Source organism: Hirsutella rhossiliensis (assembly GCF_020360975.1).
Source record: "Hirsutella rhossiliensis strain HR02 chromosome Unknown scaffold00007, whole genome shotgun sequence".
Taxonomy (NCBI): Eukaryota; Fungi; Ascomycota; class Sordariomycetes; order Hypocreales; family Ophiocordycipitaceae; genus Hirsutella; species Hirsutella rhossiliensis.
The window spans coordinates 2,437,789-2,456,193 of NW_025408673.1; the positions used below are offsets into that span (position 1 = coordinate 2,437,789).

Consider the following 18,405-nt stretch of genomic DNA (forward strand, 5'->3'; position numbering starts at 1 on the left):
GGTAGAGTCGGTCAGTAGAATGCGTGGGGCCAGAGTTGCGCGATCTGGAGAGAGTTCATCAATGCATTTTGTCTCTTTTTATCCCGCTCTCGCCATGTGCCATTGCCCTGCCCAAGGCACAAAAACGAAGTCAAAAAATAAGTAAAACAAAACAAACAAAGCCGAAAAAAAAGAAAAGGTACACTGGGCCCATGAGATGACGGGGGCCTCTGTCGTGACCACGTCACGTCTATTCGCTACCTCGCCGAAGCTTCCATCCACATTCCGGCGAACCGTTGCTCCTCGCGAATCTCCAACAGATTGAACATTGAAGAGATGAATGGATAAAAAAGCAACCCAAAGGGCTGGCTTCCTCATGTGGTCCCGCCTTGTCCTGCGCCTCGCCCCCCCGGAATCGGCGCCTCCGCACAAATCCGTCGGCAGCGGTCCAATCATGGCCATGGGCCAAGTTCACCGGGCGCTCCACGAGCATTTTGGATCAGCCGCGGCGATCGCGCCATAACCGTCGTGGCCAATCGGCGTCGTGCGTGGGGGGGCGGGTTACACGCTGGGCTCGGTGGTGGTGGTGATGATGTCGGCTGCTGAAAAAGTGAGAGAGATGAAGAAGCATACACATGTAATTACGTACATACATGTACAAACCTTGCAGTAGAGCCTCTCTTTTCCCTCTCTTCCCGTGCCCTCTGTTCACTCCCTTCTCGTCTCCTTGCGGCCTTGCCCCTCTGCACTTCCGCCTCTCCTCCTCCTCGCTCGCCCTCCCACCTTGCAAGGAGCGGGCCCCGGGCTGCCCTTTTCAGCCGTCCCGAACACGACTCAAGAGCAGAATCGAGGCCCCGATTCAATCCCACGATCCAAGCCATGGGCATCGATTCGCCTGTCGACGACCTCGAGGCCACGTCGCCTCGTCGCGACCATAGCTACACCAGCAGCCTCGACGATGACGACGCCATTATTCCCAAGGGCGCCCTGGATCCCGTCTACGAGGCCAAGGCCCGCGTCCTGAACCGCGCTGTACGTTTCATCACGGAGCCTTTGAGTCGGCGCTCCTTGAGTCGGCGCAAGCATCCATGAGGCTTCCGCCTCCTGCATCCCTCTCTTACTGTCGTCGTGTTGCACAATCGCCCACTCCCCCTCTCAAAACGAGAGCACGAGTACCTCGGCTGACCTCTGCAAGATCCGCGACATTGGCATGGGATGGTATCAGTGGCAGCTCTTCATCGTCGTCGGCTTCGGCTGGGCCAGCGACAACCTCTGGCCCATCGTCACCTCGCTCATCTTCACCCCCATCACAAACGAATTCAGTCCCTCGCGCCCGCCCCTCTTCACCCTGGCCCAGAACATCGGCCTCCTTGCCGGCGCCGTCTTCTGGGGCTTCGGGTGCGACATCTTTGGCCGCAAATGGGGCTTCAACCTCACCCTCGGCCTCACCGCCGTCTGGGGCCTCATCGCCGCCAGCGCCCCGAGTTTTGCTGCCGCCGGCGTCTTTGCCGCCCTCTGGTCCTTTGGTGTCGGCGGGAACCTCCCCGTCGACTCGGCCGTCTTTCTCGAGTTCCTCCCTCAGTCTCACCAGTTCCTTCTCACCATCCTGTCCATCGACTGGGCCCTCGCCCAGGTCATTGCTAACCTCATCGCCTGGCCTCTGCTCGGCAACTACACCTGTGCCGAGGGCCAGAAGCCCTGCACCAAAGGAGACAACATGGGCTGGCGCTATTTTGTCCTTGCCATGGGAGGTCTCACCATGCTCATGTTCCTCGCCCGCTTCTGCTTCTTCACGATATACGAGAGTCCCAAGTATCTCATGGGCAAAGGCCGCGACCAAGACGCCGTCCGAGTCGTACACGAGGTCGCCCGCCGCAACGGCACCACCACCAGCCTGACCATCGATGACCTGCGCGCCTGCGAGCCCGAGGGCTACCTGGCCCAGACGGACGCTTCCGCTGCCGTCAGGCGGTACCTCGAGAAGCTCGACGCCAAGCACGTCAGGGCCCTGTTCTCTTCCAGGAACCTGGCCTTGAGCACCGGCCTCATCATGGCCATCTGGGCTCTCATCGGGCTCGGCTATCCCCTCTACAACGCCTTTTTGCCCTACATCCAGGCCACCAGGGGCGCCGAGTTCCAAGATGGGAGCACCTACATCACCTACCGCAACAGCCTCATCATCTCGGTCCTCGGCGTCCCCGGAGCCCTCCTCGGAGGCTTCCTGGTCGAGCTCCCCAAGGTCGGCCGCAAGGGGACATTGTGCATCTTTACCATTCTCACCGGCGTCTTCCTCTACTGCTCCACGACTGCGCTCAACAGCTCGGCGTTGTTGGGATGGAACTGCGCATTCAACTTTTGCAGCAACGTCATGTACGCCGTTCTCTACGGCTATACACCCGAAATCTTCCCCACCCCCCAGCGCGGAACTGGGAATGCGCTCGCCGCCACCTGCAATCGAGTGTTTGGCATCATGGCTGTGAGTCCACTCGTCGCCCATCCATTCCACCCGCTGACCCTTGACGGTAGCCAATCATTGCCATGTTCGCAAACCTGCAAACGACGGCACCCGTCTACACGAGCGGGGCTCTCTTCATTCTCGCCGGCTTGCTTGTCTTGCTTCTCCCGTTCGAGTCGAGAGGGAAAGAGGCGTTGTGAGGAGCTTCATCGTGTTTTGGTTTACGGACATCATGGCCCGGCTTATTATTCCTTGCATTGTTGACGTCTTCGCGGTGGAGGAGAAACGGCAAGAGACCACCTCTGGCGCAACTGAGACGAGGAAATGCAGGAGGGAGTGATCTGCTGTGGCCACCATGTGTGCGGACGGAGACGACGATACCCTTTCTGAACAAGAAAATGACAGTAATTGATGGCTGCCGGCATCGCTCGCAAGCGCTGGGCTTTGCGACTTGCCCGAGCTGATCTTGATGTCGCGAACATCACTCGCCGCCACATGTCCTTGCCAAGGACTGACTGCTATGGATGGGCAGGATTATGGGCATTGAATAACGGGCTGACTGGAAATCTCTCTTGCTAGTTGACAGAAACCGGTTGGGGCGGAAGCTCTGACACCCTGAGATGACAGCCATGACGCCTCGTGGTCCGCACTCTTCGAACACGCACTGACTTGACAGATCAAAGGGAGGTCAACGTCTCCCACGAAGCAGAATGACGCCAACAACTCGGTCACGAAACCCATCCACCCCGGAGAGGAACACAGAAGACGCAAACCCTCCAGTTCCTATGTGACGTGTATTCGCCGTTCTCGTCGCTTTCCCACGTCAGCGAGAAACACGTAGCCCAGACTAGGTCTCACTCGCCGCATCGTAGTCGTGGTTCTTGTGCTCGGCAATCGGCGATCACTCCAGGGTCTGGATTGTGCATGTACAGACTCTTCGCCCCTGATATGTAAACAAGGGGACTGCGACGCAGCCAGTTCTTGATTTGTCCCATGCGTAACTTTTCCGCATGCAGCTGGTTGGACGGAGCGAGTGAGCCTAAGCATGTCGTTCATACCCCTTCAAAACCGCCAATTGGAAGTGTAAACGAATTCTTGAGGGTATCGTTTGGATCTTACTGCGCTTGAATGCAAAGTTGGTATTCTCGCTTGACTCTAGGGAGCTCACTCCTGAAGTGCTTCGTGTTTGTAGGATAGCTTGAGCGCTTCTCTCTGCCTTTAAGCTGGTCATTCTGCATGAACTGAATCCAGTCCTCTGAGGGATCTCCTCAATCATGCACCGTAGGGAATCTACATCGCCATGGTCTGAAGAGAATCCGCCAAACCCTGCTTAAGTGCGGCCTGTAAAACTCTGCAAAGTCGATCTGGCACTCAGGGCAAGCCGTCGCCGCTCCTCGCTCCCAGCCTCCGTCGCTCGCTTCCATATTGCCGGTGAATCTCCAGATACACGTAGCGCTCGCTTCGCCGGTGCGTGCGTAACAGGCACGAAATCCAGCGGCCCGGATAGCGCTCAAGGCCTCGATGAGGACCTCTTCCGTCAGCTCCGCTATCGGCGCCCGTGTCTCCGCCGCCGAGACAGCCACTGCCTCTGCGCTTCCCATGATACCGAGGCCCGCAGCTCCCGCTCCTGCAGCTCCGACGCCAACTCCCCGCAGCACCGACCCCGGTGGTGGCGGCAACGGCCAAAATGGCCGAAGCCGCGAGCGTACGACTCCCGCGGAGACGCCTCCCAGGACCTTGCTCAGCCATGATCCGCTGCCCTCGCGTGCTCTAGCTCCTTTGAGCTTTCGACGGCTTTTGCTTTTGCTTCTTCTGCTTTTCTTTCCCTTTTCCCCGCCCTTCCTGCTTCTTGCTGTGATTTTCCAGGCAGTTCTTGGCTTGTTCTGGAAGCTTTTCGGCTTCTTTAGATTCTCGCTCAGCTTCTAAATGTCATCTTTAAAAGCGTCGGCCTCATTGCTGAGCGCAATATGTTCCCGCTTCAACGCGTCGACACCTGATTCCCGAGGCGCCGCCAACCGGAGAACGTACGGTCTCTTCGGAAGGGCCTGAACGACCTGATCGGAATCCTCAAACGCGGGCTTCTGGTTGACAAACTCGACCACTTCACCGAGGTGGGCGGAATTCGCATCTCTCAGGGCCTCAGTATTTAGGAGGACAACAACGCCGAGTCTCAGGGCTGTTTGCGCCCTCTCCGGAATGTGCAGCTGGATGGCCTCCCCCGCAGCCGTTAGGGGTTCCCGTAAACGTTATGCCAGGAATGCCTGATTAAGACTGTCTGCAACTTTTCCGAGACTCCGTAACTATGTCTCATTTGTGCAGTTATGCAGTATGGACGCTGTATATACGCGAAAACTTGCGCCTATAGACATGGGAATCAAATCTGCACATGTCAGTTTTAGATATCTAGGACCTGTCAGTCTTAGATCTTGCATCCGAGTTGAGGAGTGAGCAATAAGGAGACTGAGGCAGGTGTCAGCTGCAGAAGGGATATAGAAGTTTGGCTTGTGATGGGTGGATAAACGGCGTGATTTTAGAGTCTTTTCAGATTCAGCTGAGTCCATATCGCACCCTTGGCAGTGACATGGTGTGTTTTCCCGAAATCACAGCCAGGAAACAGAGATATATGAAGCAGCTGTTGGCAGCTGGAAGAACTGCCGTCATCCTGCTTAGCACCATCAGGACTGGCCCTATAGAGAGGAAGCGTTTCACGTTTTCTGTTCCATTTACTATTTCATCCTTGAGACCGGATATTGATCAGTAGTTTGACTATGAAGTCCTTCATGGTAGTTGTTCTCACCGCTATCGCAGCGGTGACTGTCGTTGCGGAAGCCGGTGATGGATCACTGTTGGCTTCCACGAGGCCCTACAACAACGAGGCCTGTCAAATAAAACACGGTACTTGTAATCCTTCCATCAACCGTCCGCAGTTTCGATGCTGCGGGGAACTCCGATGCATTCGCCCCAAGGGCAGTCCCCCCGGTGCCCCGGGAAAAGTACGTAATGAAACACCGGTAGCTTGTACGAAAAGTGAGTTAATGTTTGTCTATAGTGCGGTAATAGTCATTTTGATCATGATCCTGGCACCTACGATAATGTACACCGCCATGACCATGATGACAATGATCATTATGATCACAAGATCTATAGGGGATCCAGTCATCATGTTCATTATGATGCAATCATTGTCGGTGGTGGTCCTTCCGGCCTGGCTGCGTTAAGCGGTCTTGCCAGGGTTCGCCGCCGCGTGCTCTTGATTGACTCGGGAGTATATCGCAATGGCCCAACCCAGCACATGCATGATGTCCTGGGTTTTGACGGTGAGTCCACCTGTCCACAACGGATCTCTCCAAATGACCTTCCTCTACACCCTGCTGTCTGTCTATGTTGCTTACGGCCAGATACCAGGCGTAAAACCCGCATACTTTCGTTGGGCCGCTCGGAAGCAGATCTCTTTCTACAAGACCGTTTCCATGAAAAATGGCTCGGTGACTAAGATCAAGTCCACGGGAAGTGAGGGTGATACGTACTTTAAAGTCTACCGGAGCCACCATGGAAAGCAGGAGGTCTTGACCGCACGGAAGGTAATTCTCGGTACGGGTCTTCGCGACCTGCTCCCCAAGACGCCGGGTGTCCGCGAGAACTGGGGCAACGGTATCTACTGGTGCGCCTGGTGTGACGGGTTTGAACATGCCGACCAGAAGATCGGCGTCCTCAAGTCCCTCGAAAAGTCTATCGGAACGGTCCGCCAGATCCTGACACTAAACCGCGACATTATCCTCTTTACCAACGGGACTGACACGCCACAAGCACGCGAGGCCCTAGAGAAAACCACCCCCAGATGGCAGAAGTTCCTGAGGCAACATTCCGTGAAGATCGAGAACCGACCAATTAAGTCAATTGAGAAAGTGCGCGGGGGCCACACGCACGGAGACCCAAGCTTGCCGAGTACGCCTAGCGACAACCTGTTCCGCGTCAACTTTAGATACGGCCGTCCTGTTTTTAGGAATGGTTTCATGCTCGAAGAAGACCCCATTCAAGCGTCCAAAATCGGGGAGAAGATGGGCGTTCATTTGTTCGGGGGCAGGTTGGGGATTAACTTCAACAGCATGGAGACGAACGTTCCAGGCGTCTATGCTGTCGGAGACGCCAACTCTGATAATTCCACCAACGTGCCTCATGCATTCTGGAGTGGCAAGAGAGCCGCAGTTTCTGCGCACGGTAAGCCATACTTCTCATATTTGTGGCCATCCGCCGAACAGCAGCTGACAGAAAAACAGGCGCCATTGGAAGAGAGGATTATAACAGAGACGTTAAAAAACAGCGCAAGAGAGCCGTGGTAGAGGACCCTAGGACTATCTGGAATAGGATGAACGGTAAAGTTGGGGACTTGCTTTATGCTGGTGAATTCGACCGGCTCTAGGGGCCACTGCTCTAAGGCCTGCTTGATAGAACAAACAGGGACTTATAATACGTGATAACCACATCCCTAACGGGGGTGCCCCTATTTTGTCTGGTGTAGCGGTATTTTAAACTTGACAACTCCGTATGGCATGCTGCCTTTCCCTTTTAAACGCCTGCGCCACAGCTCTCCACGTTTAATAGGCTTAGTGGTGCACTTAGGGGTTAGGTTGAAGGGAAGAAGAAAGATGATTCTATTAAGAAGGGCCACCGTTGTCGCGAAGAACGTCTCTCGGTTGAGCCATCCAGGTCACCCAAGGGTAGTTAAGCAGACAAGGGAACCGAAAGCCGGGTCTAACGAGGAGCTGGAAAGAGGAGCTTGCAGAAGAGCTTAGGCAGCCCTACAGGACCCCGATAGGCGACCATATAATAGGGAGACTGGAGAGCTCCTATAAGACAGGACGGTCTCCAGTCGAGGAGGCTGGAGGTCCCCAGCCTCCTTAAAAATCCTATATCTATACTACGAAAGAGGGATGAAAGAGGGATACGAATAGGGCTTGGATTTAGGGCAGAAAGAGAGGAATAGAGAGACACGAAATATAGCACAACTGCTCCATTTCTACATCATATGCCCTTTCTGCTGACTTTCTTCGTGAAAGCCGTCGTACAAGAAAAATAATGCTGCCCCTGACAGGGGTTTGGGGTTGGGGGCAGACCAGTTATCGAGTACGTAGCCGAGCCTTCCACAGCACCAGATGGGTAATTAACCATGGTAATGGTAGTTGTCACGGCCGTCATCGTGGTCGTCGTGGTCGTTGTTGTTATAGTCGTTGTCATCGTTGTCGTCGTGGTCGTCGTGGTTGTTGTTGTAGTCATAGTCGTTGTCATCGTTGTTTTTCGGGCTGCACTAGTACCCGAAGTTTAGGTATCATTAGCCGGGACACACTGCAGGCTCCGAGACTTACAGTTCCCCTCCCTCCCTTGACGCCAGGTGGTGTCTTGCACTCTAACCCTCCGCAGCAGTGCGGACCCTCAACTCGGGCTACACAATTCTGGCCCTCAAGTTGGCACTTATTTAAAGATAAATATTAGTATCTTATGGTTATACTTTAAAAGGTGTAAACTTACCTGATCGTCATCGTCTTCTTTCTTTTGACACTTTTAAACTACATGTTAGTTTGCCACTTATATCATTGTTGCTAGTTATCAGGGCATCGATGACGTACCCTATCATCGACGCACTTAAAGCCAAACTGTACGCAGCATGCGGAGTCATGCTTGCACGGGCCGAAACCGGTAAAGCATGTCAATCCTTCACGTTCCTCTTCTGTAAGGCACTAGAATTACTATGTTAGCTCACCTGCCCGAGTAGGGTTGTGATCAATGATCAGTCAGGTCTCAATAACGTACAACTCCGAAGCCGCCTGGTCCATTGTTGTTCTTGTAGCATGATAATTCGGGACAGCAAGCTCCCGGGCCAGTGGTGCATTGTCCGAGGCGATTCTCGCATTGGTTGCTTGCGCCGTCGCTTGTGTTGCGACTAAACCGCGTGTTTGCGGGCTTGGTAGCTGTGGCCAGAGCCGCGACGGCGAGGATAAGGGTAGCAAAAGTGTTCATTGGGTTATTTTTGACTGAAATTATTCGTTGAGGAATTAAAAAGCGTATATAAGGATTGCAATGCGAAGCAAAATTACTCCCGGTGGGGGTTTCGTAGCTCTTTATAAGGTCTAGGTATACTCCGTAGATACAGTTAGACCCCTCGCTGCTAGTATGAATGCCAATTTAGAGGCTGGACTTATCCTGCATTCCAATTTTTAGCTTGACTTTAGCATGGTGCATACGTGTAACCCGAGGACAACTCCTGGAGCATATATCTTCCCTTAATACGAACCGGCTCCTTGGAAAGAAGAGTCAATCCCATTCCGCAGCAGCCACAGTTTCTGGGCATGCACGATCTGCAGGACCACGTCTCAGTATCGTGAACCTTTTAACCGACAGGGGTAATAGACCTTGGGGAAATATGCTTATTGTCGCGTATACGGCCAAGTAGTAAGACAACGTACGAAATGCAGCCGCATGTTGCCAAGAATGTGCACTCACGTGAGTGGAGTAAATTGACGCCCACACATACCGCCGGTTTAACCCGGAAGACCTAAACCGCACTATAGTCCGCAGACTAATAGTGTAAACCGCGGTTCGGACTAATAGTCTCCGAAACCGGTTGCACTATTAGGAGCCCTATAAGTAGACATAAATATTAGGGACTAAAAGAACTTTAATTCTCCTAACTAGAGTAAAGTAGGCTATATCTTTATAGGCGTTAGACTTTAAAAGTAGGCGCCCGTGGCTACCTATAGGCCGCTTAATTTTTTCAGTCTAGTCTATAGGTAGAAATAGGTTTTAAGACAAAAGACTATATTTAATTACGGGTTATTAATATATACTTTAGGTAAAGCTAGGTACCTAAACTAGCCTAAAATAACTTAGTAGATTCCTATTTAAAGTTACTTTTAGTTAAGCGAATTTATAGAGATTAAAGAACTAGAAGTCTAGTACTAATTAATTATACTAATTATCTCCTTATCTCTAACTTAGAGCTAGGATATTTTTAGCCTCTTTTACTCCTAACTTTCTACCCTTATACTTCCCGCCGGCTAGGATATACTTAAGCCTATCTATAGTTATTATAGGCTCTTTTATACCTAACGATTATAGTAATTCTTTAAATATTTTATCCTTATTAGCCTTATTATTTAAGGGGACTTTATAGGTCTTTTTAATCGTTTAGGGCTATTTATAGTTAGAATTATCTTTATTTTCGCTCCCCTTACTATTAATCTTTATAATAGTAGTTTTCTTCTTTTACTATACCTTTAATTATTATTACTCCTTTAACTACTTTTGCTTTTAATTAAAATTATCTCTTTAAGCCTAAACTTTATAAGCACGCGCTTCTTTAATCTTTACTAGTCGCGTGCTTCGTAGAAGCTTTTATTTTTCAACTTTTAATAAATCGGAAAAGTTACGCTAAGAGGTAGAACTATACGCTAAAGGAAAAAGGTTAGTATAAACAATTAATATAATAACTTCTAATAAGGTATATATACTAGCTTTATTTTAGATAAAGAAAGACTAGTTTTATTTCCTAAGGATATTAATAATATCCTTAAAAGTAGTAATATCTTTCTATTAAATTATAACTCTTTTAGCCGCGATAGCTAGCTATCTTATTACTATTTATAGTCGCTAGTTAGTATAATAATTAGTATAATAATTATATTAACTTACCTTAGAATATAGTAGCTAATATACTCTCTACTAACTCTTAGATAAGCTATTAATACTACCTTCTAGATATAAAAGCTAGGAGTAATATCTTATATAACCTCTTAAATAAGGCGGGCAAATAAGGCGTAAGGGATAAGTAAATTAGGAATTTACTAGAATTTTCGAATTTCGCGTAAAGTAATAGCTAATATTAAAATTAATAGATAATTTAAGAAAGAAATATACTTAAGTCTTATTATATTTAAGTAAGAAAAGATAAATAAAGACTTACTACCTAGCTTAAATCTTTATTTACGCTTAATAATACCTACTAGCTTAACCGATTTCCCCTTACCTTTACCGCTAGTTTTTCTACTAGTATTTATATTCTAGCTAAGGAGAGTCTTTCCGCCGGTTAGCTAGCTAAAAAACCGGCCGCGTACTATAAGACTAAAAGTAAGATTACTATAAATAATTAGTATATTAATATAAGGCTATTTATATATAGATAGTATACTAACCTTAAAGGCTTAGTAGTTATAGGTAAGTATATATTTATTAAGGAGGGAGAAAAAAAAAGGTTATAATAATATAAGCTAGTAGTAATAAGCTTCTTAGCTAATTAAAATACGGTTATTTAGTTATAAAGATCTATTAACTTAATCGATTTCTAGTAAAAAGTAAGTCTATATAAGGTAAAGATTTAGTCTTCGTTTAGTATTAAGAATTTTTATTTTACTTTTAATACTTATATTAATACTATATATTAAACGGTAAGTAATATTTCTCTTTATTTTATATAATATTCTAGCTAATAATTTTAGATATTTTTATATTTCTTAGCTCTCTTCTTTATAAATAATTAAGAGCGACGGCGATATAATAAGAGTTCTTAAATACTCTTATTTACTTTATACTAATCTTTATATTAATTTATAATAGGCTATTTACTTAATATACCTTTAAAAAAATAAAAAGTAGAAGATACCTTATTAATAAATATAAATATAAAGAAAGCGCGCGATTATATTACTAAGATAACCGATAATAAGAAAGTCTTTAAAAAGGCTAAGAATATAATATATTAAGCTATTATATAATTAAGAAAGAAAGTCTAGTCTTCTATAACCTAGATAAATATAAGTAAAGAAGAAAAAGCTATTATAATTACTAAAGACTCTCGCGAAATTAAAAGTAAATAGTAAGTACTAAGTAGTAACTATAGGAAATAAATTAATCTTTATACTAATTAAAAATAGTTTAGTTTTCTACTTAGCCGATATTTAAACTAAGTTAAAGAAATACTTTACCTACTAATATTATAGGGCGATATAATCCTTAATAAGGACGCTCTTACTAATAAAGATACTAACTAAGAAGATATCGACGCTAAGATAAAGAATAAGGCTTAATAAATTAATAAGATTATATTTCTTTTTAATAAAGGCAATAAGTTACTTAAGTTTAGCGCTTAGTTTAGTAATAAGTAACCTTTTTAAGGAATTAAAGAAGCACTTAAGTAAGACTAAAAGGTATTTTAATCTTCTTAACCTTAACTACTTTTATATACTAATTATTATCGAACTAAGAAGTATTAGTATTTCGGTGCTTTTAAAGATACTTTAATATAGCTATTTAGTTAATATTTTCTAAGCTATAAGTACTTAAAGTATACTTAACCTTAGTAGTTTAAGTAGTAAAAAGCGTTCTTTAAGAGTAGTAAGAAGAGTAAGTCTTACTTTATTTTCTTCTTTATATATTTTAGGTTAACTCCTTACTAGATTTTTAGAATCCTTTTATAGCCTAAATATTTTCTTATATTATAAACTATTTTATTAGTTTACTTTTATTACGGAGTAAGCAAATATATAGGCTTAGGTACGGTCCGTTAAAAGAAGGTTAATAATCTACGAGGGGGAAAAGGAAGAGAAGTATAGGCCTAGCCTATATAGGCGCGGAGGCCGCTTATATATAGACTTAGCTTAGACCCTAGTCTAGGCCTATATAGGGCAAAAGCCCTTATATTATACCCTTACCCGGCTTTTAAAGAAGCGCGCCTTTAAATAATACTTAATACCGCGCTTAGGGGGATAGAACCCTCGCGCGGACTACGTATACCTAGTCGCGGAAAAAACATTAGTAAATAACGTATAATACCCTCCTAAGCGAGCTTCTTAGATAGACTATATTATTAGTAGGGGCCGCGCCTTAGGAGTTAGGCTTTAGCACTTCTAGCTAAGGAGCGGAGGCACGTAGAACGGCGCGTAGCTAGCTTCGGTAAGCTTATAGCATCCCGCCCCCCTTATATCGGCGCATAGTAGTAGCTCCTAGTGCCGCAACGTAGGGGACGGTACTCTAGCATATAAGGCTCTGCTCCCTCCCGTATAGGGCTATACGGGCACTCCCTTTCGCTATAGTTATATTGCATTAGCGGCCTTCCTATATCTTAGCCGCCCTTTTAGTCGCTACGGGCATACGTCCCGTCCGTATAGCAGCTGCTGCCGCACGCGAGGGGACGCCGACGAAGCCCGTAGAGGTATTACTAAGATCACTCGTCGCTAGAGTCGCTGTCGTCGAACCTAACCTCCTTTCCGTCCTAGCGTATACGCCCCTCTACTACTTAGAGTGCGTTTACCCGCGCCTCCCGGCGCGGGTACTTTAAAAACTAATAAGATTTACTACTATAGCCTATATAGCGACCCTCCTATCGCTACCTCTTTCTATCCTCGGTCCTCGAGGTAGAGATAGAGATATCTATAGCATTACTAGCGTTATCCTCTTCTTATACTACGGAAAAAGACGAAAAAAGAAACTTATTGCTACTAAGCTCGCGAAGAAGGCGGATAAGATTAGTATACGTATCTAGTAGTATAGACCTTTCGCTTAGATAGGTGCGCTAATCCGAATTTAAGCTTATAACGAGGTAATTATACTTTACCGCGTCGGGCTAGCTATATATGTCTGCTCGATAAAGCACCTCTTCGAACTATACGAGGTAGGCCGGAATAGCTTTACTCCGCTTTTAACGGAGCGTTATAAGCTCTTAGCCTACCGACTTAGCTACGTTAGGTTCGCCGTAATTAGTATAGAGCTTCGCGAGGAGGTCGGCTAGTCTATTTATACTAGTACGCGTAAACGGTAAGAGATGCCTTTATAGGCGTAGGGATAAGCTCGCGTAAAGATAGTCGAATTAGGCGCAGATATCCCCTATTACGGCGCTATCGGTATAGAGCTTCGCTTCTATATAAAGTAGCTATAGCTCGAGCTCTATAGAGGAGCCGTCGAACTTACTAAGGTGCGGCAGTACCGCTCTTAGTCGTGCGGAGCCCTGCTATTATAAGAGGCTCTCGATTGCCTAGGCGAACTAAGTATTACGTTTACCTTAATTTTATAACTATAGGAGTGCGGATATTTCGCGTGCGTATATACCGGCGCGGGCGGTTTAACTAGACTAGGTAATTAAACGTCGGCTTTAAAGGTAGCTAAAAATAGCTATTCCGTATACGGGGATATAGAGAGGGTAAAATAAAGGGTAGATTATACTATTACTGTGACGACCGGTGATATTCCCAAGGGATAAACCTGTCGAGGGGTTTATGTTGGCAGATACAACAGGGCGTGGTCTGAGCAATGATAAGTATGTCACGTTGGTGATGAGTCGGAGGTCGTAGACCGTAGACTGTAACCAGGTAATCAAGTGATCGGAATCAGAGATGAGATCGTGATAGGGATCGTAATGATTGTGTTGAAAGCTAAAGAGCTATCTAGTCTAAAGGAGTGAAATGGGGCAGCTATATATACCCAACTGCCCGTCTCTGATCGCGAGGTGCTGGAGGTGATCACAGAGGTGATCACCTTGATCGATGAACGATCCGTCGAGCACCGCTCGCTTGATCGTAAGGCGATCCACCGATCACCTTTCGCATGGTCACGTGATCCTTCAGCGGTTAGTCATCCCTGGCCCGTGTCATGGCCATCCGTTGGTCGGGTCGTAACATCCGTTGGTCGGGTCGTAACATCAGGTCTCCCCCTCCCTTGGTCTTGCCCTCAAGACCTGCTTTAGCCGCCGTGTCGCATATCCTGGTCATTTCCTGCGTGAGTGTGTGCCGTTCCCTTTCTTCTTCCTTCATCATGGTCCGTCATGCCGTCTGACCGTGTTTCCAAGAAAAGGGCCAAGGCCTCGTCGTCCATCCGTTGTGGTGTCCTGCTTTCCACGATCCTTTCGAATCCCGACATTCTTACGATGCCTTCTTGCTCGGCTTGCGAGCGTCGCGGACTCCGGGAATGCCAGGTGTCGTCTTCGGATTCTGATCGCTGTGTCGAATGCGTGCGCCTTCACCTTCCCCGCTGCGACGTCCAAGGGTATCGCCGGCACAGCTTCGAAATATTGCAATCAACACATCAAGCTCGAACGCGAGCTTGAGGAGGCCGAGGAAAAGGTTCTGCGCCTTCGAAAACAAAAGAAATTATGGTTTGAAAAGATGATGCGGGCGGTCTCCCGTGGGATCGATAACGTTGAGGAGCTGGAACGTGTCGAGAAAGAAGAGGCGGAGAAGGAGCGGCAACGAGTGGAGGAGGCGCGGCCGCCTTCCCTCACGACGATCGGTTACCCTCGACTTCGTCGAGGAGTGGGATTCCTTGTACTCCCAGGTGTCGTTGTCTCCTTCTGTCTTAGCCCAATTTGGGTTGCTCGGGATTCGTCGGCGCCGGAAAATCCCATTTCGTCAGGAGGTTGATCTTTGTTGATTGAATTGTCGGAGAAGCGAACCACAATGGGTCAGGTGCTTGGTGGGTTCCCATGTGTTTTCCTCAGGTCCGTATCCTTTCCATTTACAAGGTATTCCTGTTGCTGACCTTGTTTTCTTGTGTCCAGTATTTGTTCTGCTTCGTATTCTTGATCGTCGTCGACTTCGATTTTTTCCTGTGGTTTGGCGTTTCGTGGTGCTGGTTCCAATAATGAGATATGAAATATCGGGTATCCGCATTGTTGTTGGTAGCGAAAGTTCGTAGTTGACTTTTGAAATGGTTTTCTTGACTTTGAACGGTCCAAGTTTCTTGAAATCCAATTTGTTGCTTGGTCGTTTTGTTTTGATGTTTCGTCGTACGAGGTAGACCATGTCTCCCTCTTGAAAGATTGGTCCTGCAATCTTTTCCGATTGTAGTGAGTGGACATTCGTTCTCTGACGAATTGAAGTTCTTGTTGCATTTCTTTATGCAATTTTCGTAGCTGATCTGCTTGCAGTATCGCTCGTTCCGCTTGTGGTCCTTGTCGAGTGACCTTGAATGCTTCTGGGTTGTATCCGTAATTGGCGTATGCTGGTGAGAGCTTGGTTGTCTCTGTGACTGAGCTGTTGTAAGCTAGTTGTGCCGTCGGTAGCCATTTAACCCAATCGTTTTGTTCGTAGCTGATGTAGCATCGTAAATATTGTTCAAGCGTTTGGTTGAGTCGTTCTGTTTGTCCATCTGTTTGTGGGTGATAAGCTGTGCTGAGCTTATGTTTCGTTCCTAATTGTGCCATGAGAGCTTGCAAAACTTGGCCACAAATGTGCTTCCTCTGTCAGAGACAATCTCGTTCGGTAGTCCGTGATTGCTGACAATAGTTCGTAGGAACACATATGCTAGCTCTTCTGCGTTGCTTGCTTCTTTGTACGGTAAGAAGTATCCGTACTTCGTCAATCTGTCGGTAATGACGAATATGCTGTCGTACTTGACGTTGGTCATGGGTTCTTTTGACGGTGGTAGCTTTGTGATATGGTCGAAAGCTATCGAGTCCCATGGTTTCTTTGGTACTGGTAACGGTTGCAATTCTCCGTATGGCTTGTGTCGTTCAGCTTTGCTTCGTGCGCAAAGTTCGCATTTTCTGATAGTTTCGCTGATTCGTTTCTTCATCCGTGGAAAGTCGTAGATTCGTCGAATTCTTTCCATCGTCCTCCGGATTCCTTGGTGTCCGTGTGTCGGGTGTTCGTGAATTTCGCGTATAACTTCGTCCTGAAGTTCTTCTGGTACAAAGATCTTTCCTTGATGCTTTGCCAGGCCATCTTCCCAAACAACTGGAAGTGGTTCCCAATCAACCTTATCGTAGGCTTGTTGGATCTTCTTCGTAAGGCCTTCGTCTGGATTGACCTTGAAGATTGCGTTAAGCTGTCGTTGTTGCATATTCCCTTCATTGTTGAGCTCAAGGAGTTGTCCTTTCACAATAGGTGCTCCTGTGTCGTAGTCGGATCGTCGGCTGAGGCATCAGCTCGACCGTTTTCTGTTCCTTTTCTGTGGATTATTTCGTAGTCGAATTCTGATAGACATTCGGCCCATCGGATCTGTCGTCCGTTCAATTGTTGCGTCGTCGCGAAATGTGAGATGTTTTTGTGATCTGTGTAGACCTTGATTTTGTGTTTGCTTCCGAGAAGGTAGTGTCGAAATTCCTTAAAAGCTTGAATGATTGCGAGGAATTCTTTGTCGTAGATGGGGTAATTGAGTTCTGCGCCATGTAGCTTTTTCGAGTAGAATGCAATTGGTCGTAGTCTTCCTTCATCGTCCTTCTGTCCGATTTGTGCTCCTAGAGCAAAGTCTGATGCATCGGTTTCGAGTTCGATTTGTCGTTCTGGATCGAAGGTGGTTAAGACCGGTTCTTGCGTAATCGTCGTTTTGATGCATTCGAAAGCTTCGTTGGCTTTGTCGTCCCATGTAAACTCTTTTTCCTTCTTCGTTAAGTCGTGTAGTGGTGTTGCAATCTTTCCGAAATCTTTGATGAATCGTCGGTAGTAATTCGCAAATCCTAGAAACTTTGTACGTCCTTGACGTTCTTTGGCGTTGGCCATTCTTTGACTGAGTTGATCTTGTCTTGTTGCATTCGTATCTCTCCTGGTGAGATCGTGTGTCCGAGGAAATCTACTTCCTGTGTGTGGAACTTGCTTTTTTCTGGTTCAACCAGTAACTTCGCATTCTGAAGTGCGCGGAGTACCTTGTGGACGTGTTCCTTGTGTTCTTCTAGGGTGTCCGAGAAGATTAGGATATCATCCAGGTATACTACCACAAAGATGTCCAAGTGTTCGCGTAGGACATTGTTGATCATCCGTTGAAGGTAGCTGGTGCATTTGTGAGTCCAAATGGCATTACCAGATATTCGAATAGTCCGAATTTCGTTCTGAAAGCTGTCATCCATTCGTGTCCCTTCTTCATGCGTATTAAGTTGTAGGCGCCTTTGAGATCGAGGGCTGTAAACCATTTTTTGCCGTGCAGTCGATCTCGTAGTTCCGATATAAGCGGTAATGGTGTTCGGTCCTTCATTGTAATATCGTTTAGGCGTCTGTAGTCGACAACTAGTCGTAGCTTGCCGTTTTTCTTTGGAACAAACATGACTGGGTAGCCTGCTTCGGATGTTGATGTTCGTATGTATCCCTTTCGTAGATTCTCGTCGAGGTAGTCGCGTAGCGTTTGCAGTTGCTTTTCGTTTAGGTTGTAAATCTTATGGAACGTCGGCGTTCTTCCATCTTTGAGACAAATTTCGTGGTCCCATTGACTGTGTTCGGTAACCCTGTCTCGAGTTCTTCCTTGAAGAGTTTGTCGTATTTCCGGTATTCCTGTGGGATGTTCTTCATTCTGTCTTGTGGGCTTTGTTCTTTCTTTTGAGAGCTGGTTTCCTTGACTCGAGCTCTTTGTTGATTTGTTCGAGGTCTTTCCTTAGAGTGGCAATAACTCTTCGGATCTTCTTGTTGTGTCCTTTGTTCTGTTTATGTCGGATGCCAGGTTGTACAGCCGTGTTGGTCAGTACGTGGGTCTTGTCAGTCGATTTTGCTGTGTCCGCCGGTTCGGTTGCTGTTTTCGTTTGTATCGCTGAAGCCCGTAATGATTTGCTTGAACGGTCATCCCTTTCGTCCTGTTCAGTGGCTAAATCATCGCAAAATTTTGCTTTCTCCCAAATCTGCTGGTCTTGGAAACTTGCGTCGTCGTTCCAACGCAGCTGGCCAGTTTTCCAGTTGATCAGTGGGTTGCTCTCCTGTAACCATGGAAGCCCTAACACAAGGTCGTGTTCTCCAATGTCCATGATGTCGAAGTCGACTCGTTCGTCGTGGCCCTGGATATTGATGTCGAGGTGATCAATCTCCATATCAATGATTCCGTTGTTATAGTTGAAGGCCTCTCCTTCGATATTCGTGAGTTCATATGGATCTTTCTTGTGTCTCCATGGGAGTCGGTAACGATTGATGACTCTAGGTGTTACGATCAAGGCCGATATGGATAACCAGAAGGGACTTGGAAGAATAGTTAATTATCGACTTCTTAAGGAAGAAGGGAAGAGGAAGAGGAAC

The 18,405-nt window shown here is 47.0% G+C and overlaps 2 protein-coding genes across 2 annotated transcripts; both read left to right on the plus strand.

Moving 5' to 3' along the window:
• Positions 1-858: 858 nt before the first annotated feature.
• Positions 859-2,634, plus strand: HRG_07044 (major facilitator superfamily domain-containing protein; the record flags this gene model as incomplete). The annotated part of the gene is made up of 3 exons (XM_044865515.1): positions 859-1,011; positions 1,175-2,455; positions 2,506-2,634. 3 exons carry the CDS (start codon positions 859-861, stop codon positions 2,632-2,634), a joined length of 1,563 nt encoding a protein of 520 aa, XP_044719477.1.
• Positions 2,635-5,553: 2,919 nt separating this feature from the next.
• HRG_07045 (uncharacterized protein) lies at positions 5,554-6,854 on the plus strand (the record flags this gene model as incomplete). Its single annotated transcript, XM_044865516.1, has 4 exons — positions 5,554-5,618; positions 5,666-5,751; positions 5,840-6,652; positions 6,712-6,854. The coding sequence occupies 4 exons, from the start codon at positions 5,554-5,556 to the stop codon at positions 6,852-6,854; spliced, it is 1,107 nt and encodes a 368-aa protein (XP_044719478.1).
• Positions 6,855-18,405: the final 11,551 nt, after the last annotated feature.